The following is a 20,492-nucleotide window of genomic DNA, read 5'->3' on the forward strand; positions in this document are numbered from 1 at the left end:
CTTTGTTCATAGTGATGCTTTCTAAGGCCCACTTGACTTCACATTCCAGGATGTCTGGCTCTAGGTGAGTGATCACACCATCGTGATTATCTGGGTCGTGAAGATCTTTTTTGTACAGTTTTTCTGTGTATTCTTGCCAACTCTTCTTAATATCTTCTGCTTCTGTGAGGTCCTTACCACATACCATTGGGTATAGCAGAGTATACCCAATAGGTAATTTATACACGTTTGATGGGTATCTATTACTTCTTTATTATTTTCACTCTTCTCTCTGTCTGTCACACACACATAAAAACCCAAATAGATCAGTTAATGCATGCAACTCTTGACACCCCCCACATACTCTTTCCTTTTCCAGACTGGAATTTTAATAAATGACACTCCTTTCTAAAGGCTCAACATTTCCGAATTGTCTCTTTCTCTCAAGCTTGGTGCTAGTACAACAGCGAATCATGTAATGTCCACTTGCAAAATATATCCTGAATATGATCATTTCACTCATCTTCCTCCACTATTCAACTGATAGGAGTCCAAAATTTTTGAGTTGTCCGTGATGCCTCTTTTATTCTCAGATCTCACAACCGTATCATCACCAAATCTTCTGGCTTTATCTCCAGAATATTTTGCAAATCTCTCACCTTCCCAATTTCACCACTCACAGGCTAATTCAAGGCAATGTCCCTCTTCCCTGAGCCACCTCAATAGTCTCTTCTCTGTGGTTCCTCCACGTTCTGCCAATGATCTTTAAAACTTTAATCAGACTTATGGCAGATTGTTCCTGAAATGCTTCTGTACACTTCTATCATGCATGTAAGACCCCAGATCCTATTAAAGACAGACATGCCGTATACATGAAGTCCTCCCTGCTTCCTCTCTGACTTTGTCTCCTGAAGCTTCTGTTTCATGCTCACTGTTATAGATACACTGGGCTGGATTGTTCCTCCCACACACTACTACGTTCCCACTTCACGACCTTCACCCTCACTCTCCTTCCATCCTAGGTCACGCTTCAGATGTTCATATCACCTGCTCTTTCATTCAATTCAGGTTTCTGGTCAAATGTTAGCTATTTGGAGTGGTCTTCCCTGACTGCCTTCACAGAAATAGTACCACTTGTCTTGCTTTATCCCCTTATCCTGCTTTGATTTTCTTCTTAGCAGTTATCTTTGCATGATGTTAGACAGCTGATCGTCATTGATTCAGATTGTGAATATGTGAATTTATCTACTCGCTAAAATTCATTTCTAACCCCCAAATCAATACTCAGAATTTTGGACATTTGGAAACCTGTGCTGAGTGGCAAAAAAATTGAGTCACCTGATATGCATGTTCCCAACAGAGGTTGAATAAGGCAATGGTCTGCCTTCTTGTTGAACTCTCAGAGTATAAACAACTGTTTTGTGCCATTTTTTGTGTGTGTATTTTTGTGCTTTTCTTTGGTGGTTTCACTATTTACAATGGAACCCAAGCAGAGTACTAGGGACCTGTCTACTGTTCATAAGCACAAAAGGCTGGTGACCCCTCATATCATGGAGTTTACATGGTAGCGGAAACAAATGGGCAGCAGGTGGGTAAAATATGTTTAAAATACATCTTCACATGTAGGATCTTATTTCAAGGATTGAATCCACACTCACTGCAGTAGAAATGTGGATTCTTAACCACTAGACCACCAGGGAAGTCCCAGTATTTATTTTAACAGCTGTGTTTCCCAGCATCTTGTTCTTTGCTGAATCCTTAGAATATAGAACCACACATGGTTGAGGTAGAGTGTTCACTAAATTACTGAGTGATTCGATGGATGAAGGTAATTAATGAAATATTGTCAAGAATGTCTCCAGAAAAAATTTTGACAAAAATTAGTTTTGGTCTTCCAGACATCATTTTAGTAGGCATGGATCATGCTACCCCTAATCTTACCATAACTATGTAAGACATCTCTTCTTAGAACTGCCCTACCTCTGCCCATGGAAGTAACCTGCCCAAGCTCATGCTGCTGTCTGGATCAGAGGCTCCACATTTCCATGTTGTGAATCTTGGCTTATGTGTTTATTGAGCACACAGGCCATGGAATCAGACAGCCTGGTTTACATCCGACCTCTACACTTACTCTGTGTTTTCAGACCAGTGACTTAGTTCTCTGCAAAGCTCTGTTTTCTGTTCTGTAAGATGATGTTAACTGGAATTCCTCTCAGGGTAGTTTCGGGTCTAAACACACTGATGCAAACCTAATCCCTGACATATAATAAGTGCTTGTTGGACATTAGTTGTTATTTTTATCATCAAGTACTTCGGGCTCCTGGTGTTGGAAAAATAAGGTTAAAGGGTGTGTAACCAAGGCGAGGGGCACTCAGGATAAAATTTCTCTATTGGGACCTCTTAACCTCAGTACCCAAGAGCAGTGGTCAGCAGAGGGTTGAATGGTAATTATGTTAGACGTTGCCAGCCATGTGATCTCTGTTGCAACACTCAACTATAGACAAATGAGCATGGCTGGGTTCCAGTCACACTTTCTCTGTGAAAACATGTGGATCATGGTTTGCCAATCTATGCCTTAGACCAGTAGTAGTCAACCTTGTCCTCACATTAGAGTTACTTGGAGAGCTTTAAAAATACCTTTGCCTAGCTAGTCTATTCCTAGAGATTCTGATTTAAGTTTTCCAAGATAGGGCCCAGGTATTAGTATTGTTTAGAACTTTTAGGCAACTCTAATGAAGAGCTGAGAACCACTGACTTGGGTCACTAAAGCCAAGAACAGAAGAGCATTGGAGCAGTTGCTGGCTTCTGGCTCTATCCCAGCTCCCTCCCCACTCATTTTAGGACCCAGGGATCAGCACTTTTCTGTGCACTCTGGGAAAAGGTTGACTAGACTGTGGTAAGTCCCCTTTGCTTAATGCCCAGACTGTATGACTTTTGGATCTAGAAGGAAATCTAATTATCTGTGTAATAAATGCATTGTACTTTCAGGGCACACAGTCCAGCTGTTACTGTGCATTTTAGCTGAGGCTATGCTGTTTGCTGTTTAATTGTGTTCCAACACTGGCAGTTGGACAGAAACATTGTGAGTGGAAACAGTCTGCCCATCTCCTTTTCCAAGGTTCTGGTTTCTAGGATGGCGCTAGAAGTAGGTTTCCCAGGAGTCAAAATGTGTCAGACTTTAGGACAAATCACTCTTCTCTAATGGGCCATAGAGTAGTGGTGACATTCCTATTTCCGAGGAGCTGTAAATAGTCAGCTGGGCGTCATTGACCTGTGATGAAGGTAGAGGTTGACTGAAGGCAGCCCAATGAGCTTAGTTACAAATGTCCAAGCTCCCATAAGAAAGATCTAGAACAGAGTTTTTCCATGTATCATTCCTCTGCATTTATGTTAGAATTATCTAATATCTTGTTAAAATGCTTATTTTGGGGCTCCACTCTTGACTCTCTGAATCAGAATTTTTAGGAGGTGTGCAAAATATACTTCTTTTAACAAGACATCTGAGTAACTTGATAGCAATTTGAGAGCTGCTATTGTGGAGAAAGCTTTTCGTTATATAAGAACGCTGAGATTGAGAGATTTAAAGTCTTCTTCAAAATTGCTCAGTTAGGCCATTGAGAGAGCCAAGGCCTGTATCTAAGGTTTGTGGGTCAGGTAGTTAATGTTGTGTAACCAACTCTCCCTAAACTTAGAAGTTTTCAACAGTAAACCTTCATTATGACTCACAACTCAGTGGATTAGTTGGGTGGATTTTTTTTTTCTTTTGGTCTCAGCTAGATTCATTCACGTGTCCATGGTCCACTGTGGCTAAGTTCATCTTGGGTGGGCTTTCTCTTCTAGTTAGAGCTCAGCTGGCTGTGTGCAGGTCTGAGATGGCTGTAGACTGGGTTCTGTTCTATGTGGTCCTGCATCCCCTAGCAGGCCAGCCCGGGTTTGTTCACCTACGGTGGCAGCATTCTGAAAGATTGGAAATGTTCACAGCTTCTTAGGGACCATGCTCAGAACCAGGACCATCATTTCTACTGCATTCTGATGCCAAAACAAGGGGTGAAGAAATAAAGACTAGTTCTTGAAGGGAGGGGCTGAGAATCCTTTTGCAAAGGTTTTAGAAACAGGGAGGCTGAATGAATTCATCAGAGCTGCCACATAGTGTCCTGGCCTTTCCAACATTTGAGTACCTTTGAAAAATGGTCCTCTGTCATCTTTTACAAATGTTTAGGGAGCATCATAAATGAATATTCCCTTGAGTTCTCTTCCATGATTTTGCTCATGAAATAAGAATCAAAAATCATGAATCCAAAGGGACCTAAGAACTCATTGGCTTAAATCCCATCTGACACTTTAATTTTCTGATGGTATCACTTTAATCCAAGTGCTCATCCATTTTCTACTTAAACACATCCAGTAACTCCCTGGAGAACTTCTTGCCACCCGAGACAGCTTCTTTCAGCACTAGAGAGTTCTTTCCATTAAAATATTATTTCTTATGTCAAGCCAACACTTACTTCTGTCTAGATCACCTTCTGGTCCTGCTTCTGCCCATTGATACAGCAGGAGAAAGTCTCATTGTCCTTCCACAGAACGACTTTTCCCCCTATTTGAAAACAATTATAAACCTCTTTGCTCCTTGGTCAGTGTTTTGCATCACAAACCCAAGTTCTGACAACTTTTCTAGGATAGAGTTTGCCTCCTTGGTCAGTTTTTTGTGTTGCAAACCCAAGTTTCTAAAACTTTCTAAGGAAAGAGTTTGAGTTCTCTTACGATTCAGGTTGTTTCCTTGATAACACTCATTTTTTCAATGGCAGTATATGTTTTGGAATGAACACTGGTTTTGGAATCAGATGGCTTGGAATTTACTTTGGGATCTTGAGCAAGTCCATTACACCCATGGGGCCTCCACGTTCTCCCCCCAGGAAGTATGGACAGAAATAAACATCAAACAGTATATTTTGAATCAGTCAGGCTGTATACAAAAATGCCTGTCAGGGGCAGATCCTCCATAAATGTTGGTTTCTTTTTGTCTTTATTATTATTTTTCTGAAAGAACACTTTGAAGTACACACTATTGTTGCCTTTAGTGTCTTGAGTTTTGATGAACTCTTAGATTTTCTGGCCACATGTTAATACTAATATCATGAACATCTTTAAACAGTCCACCTGAAAATATATTTCAAATGGTGTTTCATACGGTAGGTTTAGTGACGTCTTTGTCTCTTTCATGTTGAAAGCAGGTATTATTGTTTTGATACTTAAAGAAAGCAATTTAAATTAAATGACCTGAAACTAAATAATAATAATAATACGTTCTTCCCATCTCTTTTAGATTCAGGCTTGGGGAAAGAAAAACAAATTTGAACTTGGAAAAGAGTTAAAGACAAATTGAATGCAGTGAATAGCCAGGAAAATAAGTGATAAAGAGGATATTAATTGTAGGATGTGATGTGAGACCAAAGCAGACGAAGGAGAAAGAACATAGGTATAAGTCTGTTAGAGGAGGAATATCAACATTTGTGTTCGAAAGGTACTGCTTAAAATGAGATGTTTCTGAATCATAATGCATAAAAATGAACAGAATCTGATTGCAAAGGAAAATGGTCAAGAGAATAAGACTATGGAGACAAAAGAATAAATTTTGATAAATAATATGTGAATTGTTTACAAGATTTTTTTATATGACTGTTAGCTCAGAAAATACTCTTCAGCATAAAAGAGGATAAAATGAATTGTGAAAATGATTTGTAAATAAAAGCCCTGAATAGATTCAAGGCAGTGTCATTCATGCATGGTATACCCAAATGACCCATCATTCCTGTGAGGTTATGTGAACTTGTTTTGCTTTTAGATTAAACAGTTACCGGCCCCCTCCCCCACCAAAAAAAAGATAATACAGCACAGTACTAAGAGCATTGGGTTGGGAATAAAGACCCTGGGTTCAGATTCCAGCTTCAAACTAGCTAGCTGTGTGGCACTAGACGAGTCCTGTAGGTTTTCTGAGCCTTAGACTCTCCATGTGTAAAAAGAATTGGCCACTCTCAGCTATAAAAATATTATTCTCTGATTCTCTGTTGTGAAGCAGCTAAGTAGAAGTTTGTTTACAGGGATCATGATATCAGATGGCTTTCTGTCAGCCAAGGGCCTCTAGTTTATTTGAAGAGATTGCCTGAAGTTATGGTGCATTAAGTGAACAAATGACCAGATTAATGGTTGGATGGATTACATAAAAGTGATTTGAAAGCTTATAAGAGAAACCTGTTACTACCATTTCCTTCTCCAGGGGATCTTCCTGACTCAGGGATCAAACCTGTGTCTCTTATGTCTCCTGCATTGGCAGATGGATTTTTTACCACTAGTGCCACCTGGGAAATCCCCAGATTCCTGGCGGGATGCTTTATTCCCTTTGGCCATTAGAAGTGTTCTGATGAAAAACTTTGGAAAGCATTGAGTCTTAAACTGTTTATAGGACATCCTGTGCTTACCTCACTGACTTCTTAGAGTAATGAAATTTATGAACTTGCTTCTAAAAGTAGTCCTTCATTTTTGCTGTTGTAATCTTAACTCTTTTAAGTTTCAAGGAAGGATGTTTCAAATTTGATAAGAAAAGTGTGTATCTACTTACATCTCTCTGCTTTCATAGCCTTCACTCTCACAGCCCATCTTCAAGTCTTCATTTTACTCCTCACACTCACTCTTCTGGAATTGTTTTCTCCTCTTCTTCTTGAATCTTTTACATGACCTTGTTCAGCTCCTTTTCCATCTCTGCTTTCTCCTTTGAGATGTGACAGCTAAACCAATGTACACTGATCCACAGCCAAATGATTTTTACTTTTGTAAGAGGATGAGATAATGTTTGTTTTATTTCCAACATCTTTTCTAATGTCCAGAAATCTTCACCTTTGTTAGCTGCAATGTTTCGGGGGGAACTTATCCTTCAGGCCAACTCCTACTCATCTATTCTGACTCAGCTCCTGGCCTAGTGTCAAGCCCAGCAGAACTGACCACTCCTTCCTTTGAGTTCTCCTAGCTCTCCTCTGCTTCCATTGGCAGGAGTCTCCTTGTGTCATGATGCACTTAGCTATTGCCACATCCATCGTATCTTCCAGGCTTTGAATTTCACAGGATCAGGGAACCTTGGGTTATTCACCTTTGTATTATCATACCTGGCACTGAATTTAGCACATGCTAGAAGGAAATGGCAACCCACTCCAGTGTTCTTGCCTGGAGAATTCCAGGGATGGTGGAGCCTGGTGGGCTGCCATCTATGGGGTCGCACAGAATCGGACATGACTGAAGTGACTTAGCAGCAGCAGCAGCAGCAGTACTCAATTGACATTAAATAGATAAAGTGAAATGGTTTGAACTAGTTGATTACAGAGAATATTTATAATAATTTCGAGATTCTTTTACTCACTTCCCCGTGGTTCAGATGGTAAAGTGTCTGCCTACAATGTGGGAGATTTGAGTTTGATCCCTGGGTCAGGAAGATCCTTTGGAGAAGGAAGTGGCAACTCATTCCAGTACTCTCGCCTGGAAAAATCCCATGGATGGAGGAGCCTGGTAGGCTACAGTCCATGGGGTCACAAAGAGTCAGACACGACTGAGCGACTTTACTCACTTCATTCACTCGGCATCCAGTGTTCAAGAGTAAAGAACCCCAATGTAAGGGAATGCATCTTATAATCTAGACTTGTAGAAATGGAATGGGAGGGACTTCAAGGTAAGACTGTCAGATAAATTATAGGAAACACAATTAAATTTGATTTTCAGATAAATAACATTAAAAAATAGGCATATCCTTAATGTTACATGGTGTACAGTTACACAAAATATCTGTTCATTTTTAACTGAAATTTGAATTCTCTGGGCATTCTATATTTTTATTTGATAAATCTAGCAATCCTACTCTAAGATCAAATAGTCCTACTCTCTCCTGCAGGCCACTCTAGTATTCTTGGGCTTCCCTTGAGGCTCAGCTGGTAAAGAATTTGCCTGCAATGTGGGAGACCTTGATTTGATCCCTGGGTTGTAAAGATACCCTGGAGAAGGGAAAAGCTACCCACTCCAGTATTCTGGCCTGGAGAATCCCGCTTGCAAAGAGTCGGACATGACTGAGTGGCTTTCACTCCTGCAGGCAGTTGTAAGTCTACACTAAGATTTAGTTCACAAATTGGCAGTCCTCAGGCAGCACCTGGTCACTTGGTTTAAAACGTATCTTATTTGTCCTTTGGTACATTTTAAATTTTTGCCAAAATTGAAAAAATATGGAAAATTTCCATTAAAAATATCAGAATTTTCAAGTTCTCTTAAATGTTGTAAAACCTGAACACATTGGCTCAGCACTCCTGTCCAGCTAGGGAATAACTGAGCCCATTTTCAGATGGAGCATGACCTCTCAGGACTACCTGCTTCTCCCCAGGATTGTGGGGAAATGTCACCTGTCGAACGTCACATATGGTGTTTTCCTTAGAGTTAAGAGAAAAGTGATAATGCTCAAAATTCTCCAAGCCAGACTTCAACAGTACATGAACTTTGAACTTCCAGATATTCAAGCTGGATTTAGAAAAGGCAGAGGAACCAGAAATCAAATTGCCAGCATCTGCTGGATCATCGAAAAAGCAAGAGAGTTCCAGAAAAACATCTGCTTTATTGACTAAGCCAAAGCCTTTGACTGTGTGGATCACAACAAAATGTGGAAAATTCTTACAGAGATGGGAATATCAGCCTACCTTACCTGCCTCCTGAGAAACCTGTATATAGATCAAGAAGCAACAGTTAGAACTGGGCATGGAACAATAGACTGGTTCCAAACTGGGAAAGGAGTACATCAAGGCTGTATATTGCCACCCTGCTTATTTAAATTCTATGCAGAGTACATCATTCAAAGTGTCGGGCAGGATGAAGCACAAGCTGGAATCGAGATTGTCGGGAGAAATACCAATAACCTCAGATACGCAGATGATACCACCCTTATGGCAGAAAGTGAAGAAGAACTAAAGAGCCTCTTGATGAAAGTAAAAGAGGAGAGTGGAAAAGTTGGCTTAAAACTCAGCATTCATAAAACTGAGATTATGGCATTTGATCCCATTACTTCATGGCAAATAGATGGGGAAACAATGGTAACAGTGACAGACTTTATTTTGGAGGGCTCCAAAATCACTGCAGATGGTGACTGCAACCATGAAATTAAAAGATGCTTGCTCCTTGGAAGAAAAGCTATAAACAACCTAGATAGCATATTAAAAAGCAGAGATGTTACTTTGCTGACAAAGGTCCATCTAGTCAAAGATATGGTTTTTCCAGTAGTCATGTATGGATGTCAGAGTTGGACTATAAAAAAGCTGAGCGCCAAAGAATTGATGTTTTTGAACTTTGGTGTTGGAGAAGACTCTTGAGAATCCCCTGGACAGCAAGGAGATCAAACCAATCAATCCTAAAGGAAATCAGTCCTGAATATTCATTGGAAGGACTGATGCTAAAGCTGAAACTCCAATACTTTGGTCACCTGATGAGAAGAACTGACTCATTGGAAAATACCAATGAGTTGGGAAAGATTGAAGGCAAGAGGAGAACGGGATGACAGAGGATGAAATGGTTGGATGGCATCACCAACTCAATGGACGTGAGTTTGAGAAAGCTCTGGGAGTTAGTGATAGACAGGGAAGCCTGGCGTGCTGCAGTCCATGGGGTTGCAAAGAGTTGGACATGACTGAGTGACTAAACTGAACGGAAAAGATAGCCTTAAGAGTGTCAAGGGTTTCAATAAAAAGTGAAAAATCTTCTTGGATAAGCAAAGAAATTTCCTTAGTGCCTTAAGTGCCAGCAAAATTAGGCTGCATCTAAAGAATACAAGTAATGGTCCTGTTTCTCTTATACCTCCCCTCACATATTCACACAACATACTTGAGAGCATTTGAGTTCTTGATCTCCACTAGAATGTAAGATTCCTGACAGCAGAGACTTTTTGTCTTTTTGGTTCACTGATATACCTTAAACCCATGGATCAGGGCTAGCTCTTAATAGGTATTTGATCAATATTTGTTAAATGAAGAAATGGATGATGTAAACCATTTGAGAGAGAGAAAACCTTTGTGGCTAGAAGTCTTCAAAAAGTGAAGAAAAATGTTGCCATCTCCAGTAGAATGGCACAACTAGGTGACTCTCTCTCTCTCTTTTTTAATAAATACCTCTATGGTGTAGATGTCTTGTACCTCCCAAGGGCAAAGGAAAATGGTTGCTGAGGACAAAAGTTCTTGCCTCTGTTCCCAGAGCTTAAAGGGACATTAGGTGGAATTATCCCACCTAATGTGTGTGCCCTCTCACATTAGGGCACATGTTGGAAAGTGCCATCTCTTGTTATGAGATCCTGGTTTTTCTCCTGTCTACTGCAATTATTGCCACAACCCAGGAGGGTTTTCCTGTAGCCCTTTGTAGCCCAGTTAAGCCCTCCCACTCTCTCTGTGATTACCAAGCAAACAGATTCAGAGAACTTATTTTGAGCAGAAACCAGTTCTCAGTTTATTAGGAAGATCAGGCTGTCATGACCAGAATTCAGCAGAATGCTTTATAAACTATAAGGGTTTTGAAGAAAAAAGTCAGAGCAGTTACGCAGTAAGTTTGAGTTTGCCTATAGACTAGAGCTTTTGTGTAAATGTATTCCAAAGCATCCTCCCCTGTATATGGAAGATCTGCTGGCTGTAGGGAATCTGGCTGGAATACCAAAGGCTGCTATAAAATGTGTGTTTTGTAGCTTCTTCTGATTATGTCTGGTTACTGCCATATGGTCATTATGAATTCAAATATATTCTTAGAAAATACCCTTAAGGGTGTGGTAAAGATACACAGGACAGAGAAATAAAGGGAAATGAGACTTTGGCTTTCAACCGCAAATGAAACAATCTGGACCTAAACAAAACTTCTGGCCTTACAACTAAATACCTAGTAGTGGAGACAAGAAAACAACAGAGAAGTGTAACATAATCTGTCATTATTACCCCTAGTATCAGCTGTAAGAGGATGCTATAATAAAGTGTCACAGACTGGATGTGCTGGGGCAATAGAAGTCCACTGTACTGCCATCCTGGAGACTAGAAGTCCAAAATGATGTTGGTAGCAGGATCATGGGCCCTCTAAAACTTATAGAGGAGTCTTGATTCTCCCTATCTTTTGGTAATTTGCCAGAAGTTTTTGGCATCCCTTGGCTTGTAGGTATATCACTAAAACTCTCTGTCTTTATGTGGTCTTCTCTCTGGGCATCTTCTCGTCTTCCCTCTGTGTCTATGTGTGTGTCCAGATTTCTCCTTAGGAGAATACTGGATTAAGCTCCATCCAGCCTGACCTCATTTTAACTTGATTGCATCTGCAAAGACCTTATTTCCATATAAGGTCACATTTTGAGATACTGAGGGTGAGAATTTTGACAGACCATTTTGGGGGAGGAGGAAGATGGGGCATAATTCAACCCATAACCTCCTAACACAATCATATTATTCTTCAAACTTAAGCTTTCTATATACAACATGCTGTTCTTCTTAAGGAACATTCCTTAACATTGCTTAAATTGCCTTTTTAGTTCTTCAGCTATCAGATGCTTTTCCCTGGCAGGCTGATGTAATTAGGAAACAAATAACTGAATCAATAAGGAAAAGAGTGTGCTCTTTCATATTTTCCAGCTGTGCTGATGATTCATTTCAGTTGCTGTGTGTGTTGCTACTGAATATGTGCTTGTTAAGAGAGATGAGACCATGTCATATAGTGAAAGAAGGGAGAGAAGACGATCTGGATTGTTCTTTGGTAAAAGTCAGGAATGACATTGTTGCAGGAAGGGGACATCATAAGGCAAGATATGGAGAACACAGTCTCATATGTAACTTTGTATAAGTAAGAATGTTTTAAATATATTTGCTGTTTGGAAAATACGTTTTATTTTAATGTTGCATGAAACACTTTGGGTTGAAGCCATGCAGGACTATATAAACACTAATACGTTGCCTGTCCTAGGAAGGATTCACCACTATTTGTGATAATCTCTCTGAAATACCACTTTATGGAAAATCCCATATTGCTCTCTCTAATTCCAGTTCCCTAGTGGAAAGATTGCAATTTTAATCCTTGGCCTTTTCAAAAATAGACAAATATATATATTATAGATAGAAAATTACTAGAAAAATAGAAATAGAAGAAAGCATAAGTTTATATTACTATTGAAATATAACATATATCTATTTTAAATAAATTTTAAAATGATGGGAAACTTTAAAATGTATGTAAATTACCCATCATTCCACAATTCAGAGATAACCACTGCTAATATTTTAGCATATACTCTTCAAATATATTTCAAAGTATGCAATATTTTAAATATAATTAGCATCAATATATGCATGTTTTGTAACATTTTAAATAACATATTATGAGCATTTTTATATTACTAAAAAATCTTTTAGCACCATCTATTAAATGATTGCCTATGTACTTTGTCTCTCAGTGTTAGAGCTTCTATTCTTTAAATTACTAAAGTAATAGATGTTTGAAATAATTTTTTAAAATCCCAGTAACCAAAAGAAGACAATATCAATTGCTCACAATCTTACCATTGCAGAGATAATTAGTATTAATATTATGACATATAATTCATAGCAGTGTAATTGTCTGAATTTCTGTCTTCCACTGTCCATAATATTTTTAACCTTTGCAATCCCAGAATTTAGTTCAGTGCTTAAAGCATAGCAATTGTTTGAAACACTTTTAGTGAATGAATGAGTGAATGAATGAATTGGAGAGGCTGCAAAGATCCAGCATGTGGGAGAATAAAATTAGTTTCAGACTCAGCAACTTACTGTAGATTGCAAGACAAGGTAGATAACCCAAGGCACTTAATGAATAGGAGCCTACTGTTTCTGTTCATTCAAATCAGCCTTGAGACAGAGAATTCAATTTAATTTTTCTCCCATCAATCAAAATGAAGAGCTGAAAAAGCAAAACCAGAGACGGGAAGCAGTAAGTGGAACAGGCTTAGATGAGGAGATCGGCAGCTGAGCTCTTGTTCTTTCTGTTGGGAAGAGCATGGGATAAGAGGAGTCATGCTTCTCCCAAGGGTATGCCTGAGCAGGAGCTGTGTGTGTGTGTGTGGGGGGGGTTGCATTCTGCCACATGCAGGGTCCCCGGTGATGGAAGGGCTGATGATTTTCTGGGGGATTAAGACTCCAGTGGCATCAATGTGACCTTCAAGGTTTTTCCCTGACTTGTCACTAGATTTTGCAGCTCTGAAGACACAATAATGCTGGGTTTTATTTGAAGGAATTTGGGGTTCTATTTTCTCTGTTTGGACTCTGTTTTGACAGAGAGTCTGATTGATATCTTTGGACAGAGGGCACCAACTGAAGTCTCTTCTAATTTTAATTGAGAAACACCTGTCTTAAGTTTGGGCAATGCCATGCGAAAGAGGGTGATCCCATTTCTTAAAACCCTGCGTGGAATACTCGGTCCTTGCAATAAATTACGTAGGTGTATTATTCCCAATGGGATGGTGGGGTCCTCAAAAACCCTCTCCTTCCACCCAAACACTTCTCCAATGTACGGATTAGATCTGATTAGATATGATACATGAGTGGCTGAAGAATTATGGATGGAGGTTTGTAACATGGTACAATAGGCTGTGATCAAAACAATCCCCAAGAAAAAGAGACACAAAAAGGCAAAATGGTTGTCAGAGGAGGCCTTACAAGTAGCTGAGAAAAGAAGAAAGGCAAAAGTCATAGGAGAAAAGGAAAAATATACCCATTTGAATGCAGAGTTCCAAAGAATAAAAAGGAAAGCCTTCCTAAGTCAACAATGCAAAGAAAAGGAGGAAAACAATAGAATGGGAAAGACTAGAGATCTCTTCAAGAAAATTAGAGATACCACAGGGACATTTCATGCAAAGATGAGCACAATAAAGGACAGAAATGGTTTGGACCTAACAGAAGCAGAAGATATTAAGAAGAGGTGGCAAGAATACACAGAAGAACTATGCAAAAAATGATCTTCATGACCCAGACAACCATGAGGGTGTGATCACTCACCTAGAGCCAGGCATCTTGGAATGTGAAGTCAAGTGGGCCTTAGGAAACATCACTATGAACAAAGCTAGTGGAGGTGATGGAATTGCAGTTGAGCTATTTCAAATCCTAAAAGATGATGCTGTGCAAGTGCTGCACTCAGTATGCCAGCAAATTAGGACAATTTAGCAGTGGTCACAAGACTAGAAAAAGTCAGTTTTCATTCCCAAAGAAAGGCAATGCCAAAGAATGTTCAAACTACCACACAATTGCACTCATTTCACATGCTAGCAAAATAATGCTCAAAATTCTCCAAGCTAGGCTTCAACAGTACATCAACCAAGAACTCCCAGATGTTCAAGGTGGATTTAGAAAAGGCAGAGGAACAAGAGATCAAATGGCCAATACCCGTTGGATCATAGAAAAAGCAAGAGAATGCCAGAAAAACATCTACTTCTTCTTCATTGACTAAAATAGTCTTTGACTGTGTGGATCACAACAAACTGGAAAATTCTTAAAGAGACAGGAATACCAGACTACCTTACCTGCCACCTGAGAAATCTGTATGCAGGTCAAGAAGCAGTAGTTAGAACCAGACATGGAACAATGGACTGGTTCCAAGTTGGGAAAAGAGTATGTGAAGGCTGTATGTTGTCACTCTGCTTATTTAACTTATATACAAAGTGCATCATGTGAAATTTAAGATTGGATGAACCACAAGCTGGAATCAAGATTGCTGGGAGAAATATCAATAACCTCAGATGGGCAGATGATACCACTTTCATGGCAGAAAGCAAAGAGGAACTAAAGAGTCTCTTCAAGAAGGTAAGAGAGGAGAGTGAAAAGTTGGCTTAAAGCTCAACATTCAAAAACTAAGATCATGACATCCCGTCCCATCACTTCATGACAAATAGATGGGGAAACAATGGAAACAGTGAGAGACTTTATATTTTGAGGCTCCAAAATCACTGCAGATGTTGACAGCAGCCATGAAATTAAAACACACTTTCTCCTTGGAAGAAAAGCTATAACAAATCTAGCTGCTGCTGCTGCTGCTAAGTCACTTTAGTTGTGTCCGATTCTGTGCGACCCCATAGATGGCAGCCCACCAGGCTCCCCCATCCCTGGGATTCTCCAGGCAAGAACACTGGAGTGGGTTGCCATTTCCTTCTCCAATCCAGAAGTTCATACAAAAGCTAATTCTGTATGCATTGTGAGATTATGGGCTCACAATTTACAGGTGGAAACGTTACCAGATGTGGTACACTGGAGAGCACTGTGGGTCAGCAGCTACCTGGGATTACATGTATGGCCTTCTCCTGACCCTATTCCCGTAAACCTGAAGGCCACCTACTTCTGCCTTACTCAGTTTCCCCACTTGTAGATGTTTGTGGAAAAGTGTAAACATGATGGAATTCTCAGGATAGATTAGACATTGTGATTCCATGGAAGGAGATATGAGCTAGGGCCTCCAAAACCTAAATCCTATTAATAGTTCACTTGACCAAAATGTCATTTCTCTAGGACTGTCTCATTAACTGTGAAACAGGTTTGTGTGTTCTTTGGCTATATACCAGGCATTGTGTAACCACAGAGGTGAATAAGGCATGATCACTGCCCCTTTATTGACTCTTCCTCTAGGGAGGGGAGAGCTAACCAGTAATGAACAAGTGTGAACGGCTTCTTGGAGGCAGTTAGTATGTACCCTGGTGACACTGTGAGGAAGTGGTTAACTGTGCCTGAGTGGATCAGAGAATGTTTGAGAGCAGGGTTTTCCATTAGTAAGAATTGTCTTGCTTTCCCTTCCATGTCCTTGTAAGGCTAGAAGGCATGTGAAAGAGCAACACTGTCAGACATTAGTAATAATAATATATAAGTGATGATAAACATCATTATTATTCCACTATCAGTCACATTCAGATATTATGCTTTTAGGTATTCAATTAAAAATAAACTCCATGCTCCTGGTGAGTCTCTTACAGGGATGTTGTGTTTTCCCGTTTGTGTTATAAAGGATCAGACTCTGGATTCATAAAATAAGAGAATGTGCAATCTGAGTCATTTGGCCTTGCAGAGGTTTTTTGTTGTTTTTTTTTAATTCCAAAGTCCTGGGGGTCTTCTGTTGTTGCTGTTGTTTTTTCTCATTCCATGAGTTGATACCTGTCTTCACCTACCTGTTTTAATTACTGATTTAGGCGATACATATTTAGTGAACACTTTGTATGTATTCAAGGAGTATAGATACAATTAAATAATACAACCAAATCTGAAAGACATGCTATATTTTACCCATGATAAGTGCTCAGTGGAAACAAATGATGAGTGCAGTGAATGGAAAGGGAAGAATAGTGAGTGGGCTAAAGATCAGAAAAAGCTTTGGGGAAGAAGCCACACTTACGCTGGCCCTGTGTGCACTCTGGGGCACAAGAGTGGTCTTATCCTTGCCATCTTACAAAGACATGAGAGTGTGAATGAGCCTGATATCTTGAGTGGGATTGAAAGGTCCATTTCATTTAGGAAAGATTGATAAAGTAAGAGATAAAGCTGAGAGTACAATATTTTGCATGTAATATTGGCTCAGGTATCAGCTGATGAGCGATGTGTCTTATTTTTCCTATGAGCACAGAATCTACCTCTTTCTTATCTTCTTATCCATCAGAGTGCCTTTCATGTAAGAGCTGTTCAGTAAATATTTTTAAAGTTAGTGTTGCTGAATTATTTTAGATATAGCTAAAGACTTCATGGAATTTGAAGAAAATAGAAAGATATAATTTTATTAAAGGTTTTACCTCTAAAAGTGGGACATGGGTGGCATCAGAAATAGTTTGCACTCAACTTAAAAGCCTCAGTTGATTGGCTATATATTGAGCTAGAAGACCCCACGATAAGCATAGCACAGTCATGTTCATAATATTTTTATCTAGATAGGATGGATGTCTACTTGAGTGTGTTAGGCACTCTGGTGGGTTGGAATGTTCATCTCCAGAAGGATGGCACGTATGTTTCTGTTAAACAGCGTCCCTTGATACTTATGCTCTGCTCACTTCCTTGTTTTGCAGCTCTACAGCTCCATGGACTTTGGAAGACGGTGGCAACTCATGCATGAACGCATCACACCCAACAGGTTTTACTGGTAAGCCCCATCCACAGTCTCACCACTCTCTTGGATAGGAATCAGGCAACATGGCACTCTGGCAATTTCTGGATACCTTCAGCACGTCAGGTCATTGTGTGTCGTAGCCCTTTGCTACTCAGTTTAGTTCATGCCATGGACTGGTATCATTAGCATCACTTGGGAAGTTTTAGAAATACAGAATCTCAGGGCCCATTGAAACTTATTAAGCAGAACTCTGCATATATTAAGCAGAACTCTGGTGATTTTATGTGCACATTGAAGTGAGAAGCCCTGGGCTAGAGAGCTTCATGGGAAGGTCATGACTGGGTGCTCTTAGCTATGTATTAATCTCCCCTCTTTTAGTAAAAAGTAGATATTTTATGAACCTATTCTAAAAAGCAAGCATTTCCTAAAATGTACTATGAAGAACACTAGTTTCACGCAGTGCTTCTCCTTCCAAAAGCGTTTCTACGGTCACATAATTTTAGGTAACAGTTATCCAACTCTGCCCTTGTGGAGACTCAGGATTCACATTAGGATATTAGAGCCTCTGAGAAATGCAGAGTAAAGGAAGCTGCCAAACATGAAGTCACTGATTCCCAAACTCACTTTACTCTAGAATCCCTTTCTCATGTCATACCTGATCATCTTTTAGAACAACTTCTGTGGAGCACATTTTGACTAGCTTTTCAAGGAGTGAATATGTTTCAGCTGGAAAATTAGCCCTTTCCTCTATTCAGAAAGTGTTATTAACTGGTATTTTTTATACACAAATTCTATTGTTAATTTAGTTGTAGCAGAGTAAACTTGGTTTGGTATAATGTTTACTTTTTTACTCTTCCTAGCTATATGAAATGCTTCTAACATGTATCATGCTTTCATTTCTGCAGAAGCAAAGCCAAATATATCTAGGGATGTATGTAGGAAGCATATACCAAAGTGTATAGTATGCTTAATTATGTGCTTAATTAGAAACAGAAACAAAATTAACAGTACTTAAAAGTAATACCTATTCCATGTCTCATATTAAATACCTTAGCTTAGCTCTCTTAAAGAGTCATGAAATGACCCTTCATGCCTTCCACAAGGTGGGGGTGGTGTTGGGGGGCACTGGGGGGAGGTACATATATGCTTCTTTGAACATATATATATATACAACCATGCCAGCCTCTTTGGAAGCAACATTTCACCCTATCCCCTCTGCACCTACAGAACTATGTTCAGAAGTAAAATGATGATTGCTGAAGCACACTGTGAAAATCAACTATGTCTTATTATATACAAACTACTCAGAGGAAAAAGGGAACTGGTAGTACTGCTTTTACCTCAATGCCTGGACTATTCCCAGTCATTTTTCCCTTTGCAGACCAATTATTATTTGTTCTATAACTACTATTTCAATTATTATTTAGTCTGTATTTAGAATTATATTAAGATTTTTTCAATAGACTGAGACAGAAAAAGGAAATATTTGTTTTTCTGATGTGCTAGTTATATAATTGCTGCCTTTGGCTCAGCTAAGATGGACCAGTTTCTCAGTGTTCCATCACTCAAAAAGAAAGTGAAAAGTGAAAGTGAAAGTTGCTCAGTCATGTCCGACTGTTTGCAACCCCATAGAATAGTGCATGGAATTCTCCAGTCCAGAATACTGTAGTGGGTAGCTGTTTCCTTCTTCCAGGGATCTTCCCAACCCAGGGATCGAACCTAGGTCTCCCACATTGCAGGCGGATTCTTTACAAGCTGAGCCACCAGGGAAGCCCAACCATCACTCAAAAGTCCCTAAAAATAAATAAATAAATAAAAATTTAAAAAAAAAACAAAGCCCTCTGCTATTTCTGGAACAAATTCTTGAGATGGTAAGGCAGTTAGCTGACTAGGAAGTCAAGTTGATGCAGAAGAGAAGTACTGTAGACTGGATAAGCCTTGTCATCATTCCTGAAGGAAATTAAGTGGATGGAGGGTAGCATTTTCCTATTTGCAGAGGGCAAGAAGGGAATGTTCCAGCTTTTGTCTGCTTTCTCCCTTCCTTTATAGAGCAAAAAGAGTAAATCCCCAGGTCCTGATGATTATGTTTCATTTCTTTTCCACCCTGTGCTTCTTTCATATATGCCCCCATGGGGAAACATAAAAGTTAGTGCCTGTGCTGGCTATCCAAGTAGTAGCTGAAAATTCCATTTTTGTAATTATCACTTCTCTGTTTCTGATATATAATTGCCACAATTATTCTTTTAGGTGTCACTGGAATTGTAGAGAAAGAACTCATTTTACATAGACCTTTTTTTCTCCCATGGATAGAATCATGATTGGGAAAGCTCTTATGCTGAAAAGACTTGGCTTGTATGGGTTAGGAGTGGAAATATCAACTCGATACCTCCTTGAGGAAAGACAAAGTGTGCATTTGTCAGGGTCTAGAACACAGCTTTGGTTAAGACAGAGCCTCTCGGGGCTCTGGTCTCTGCATCCATATAAATGGGAACAGTATTCTTCCTGTCAACTTCATATAGTTATTGAAAGGACAAGATATCATCCTTTCAGAATTGGGCTCTTGGCAATTTTATTTCTCTGTTTCAGATTTATAATTTGTAAGTTATGTCTTTAATTACTATATTTATTAGTAGTTCTGAATTTACTCAGTTGCTTAGTCATGTCTGACCCTTTGCGACCCCATGGACTGCAGCCTGCTAGGCTTCTCTCCTGTCCTTCACCATTCTCCAGAGCTTGTTCAAACTCATGTCCATTGAGTCAGTGATGCCATCCAACCATCTCGTCCTCTGTCGTCCCTTTCTCCTCCTGCCTTCTATCTTTCCCAGCATCAGGTTCTGAAGACCATAACATGTAATTGATTTGTCATTTTTTCTGGGATCCAGAAAATCCTATGCCCAGTGAGACTTTTCCTGTGCACATCTACTAACAACTGAATGGGTCCAAGAAGCCACATCTCAAGCTAACTTTATTGTCCTCACTCTTTCTTGAATCTTGATTTTTCTGATGTCATAAAAACAAGACAAATCAACAGCCAAAAGCCTTAAAACTGCTTCTTTTTTGAGGGATGATGCAGAGTGAAGTCGTATTGGGGCTGATAGGGCCACATGGAGGGAAGGGCAGTCATGCCAAAAACAAGAAATTGAAGTAAAAGACTTATCTTGCAGTAAGTAGACAAATAGAGTAAACATGCAACCCAGACAGAATATTGCCCAAATAATGTTGTCTATAATTTAGAGATTTTCAAATTTCTCAGGATAGATCCTTAATGAATGCTAGGTTTCTTCTCCCATACTGCCTTTAGTTGGTGGAAAGTAGCAACCTAGAGGGGACCTGTGGGGAAGAACACTGTGATATAGAAATGATTTCTGCCAAGGGTGCAG

The 20,492-nt window shown here is 39.6% G+C and overlaps 1 protein-coding gene across 2 annotated transcripts in view; it reads left to right on the top strand.

Moving 5' to 3' along the window:
- Window positions 1–20,492, top strand: part of SORCS3 (sortilin related VPS10 domain containing receptor 3) — a 654,973-nt gene that overhangs the window by 393,285 nt on the left and 241,196 nt on the right. For both annotated transcript variants that reach the window (XM_004020175.5, XM_060404717.1), the window contains exon 5: window positions 17,072–17,145. In XM_004020175.5, the coding sequence (XP_004020224.2) occupies window positions 17,072–17,145 (74 nt within the window). The remainder of the gene's footprint in view (window positions 1–17,071; window positions 17,146–20,492) is intronic.

This window comes from Ovis aries, chromosome 22, assembly GCF_016772045.2.
Source record: "Ovis aries strain OAR_USU_Benz2616 breed Rambouillet chromosome 22, ARS-UI_Ramb_v3.0, whole genome shotgun sequence".
NCBI classification, from domain to species: Eukaryota; Metazoa; Chordata; class Mammalia; order Artiodactyla; family Bovidae; genus Ovis; species Ovis aries.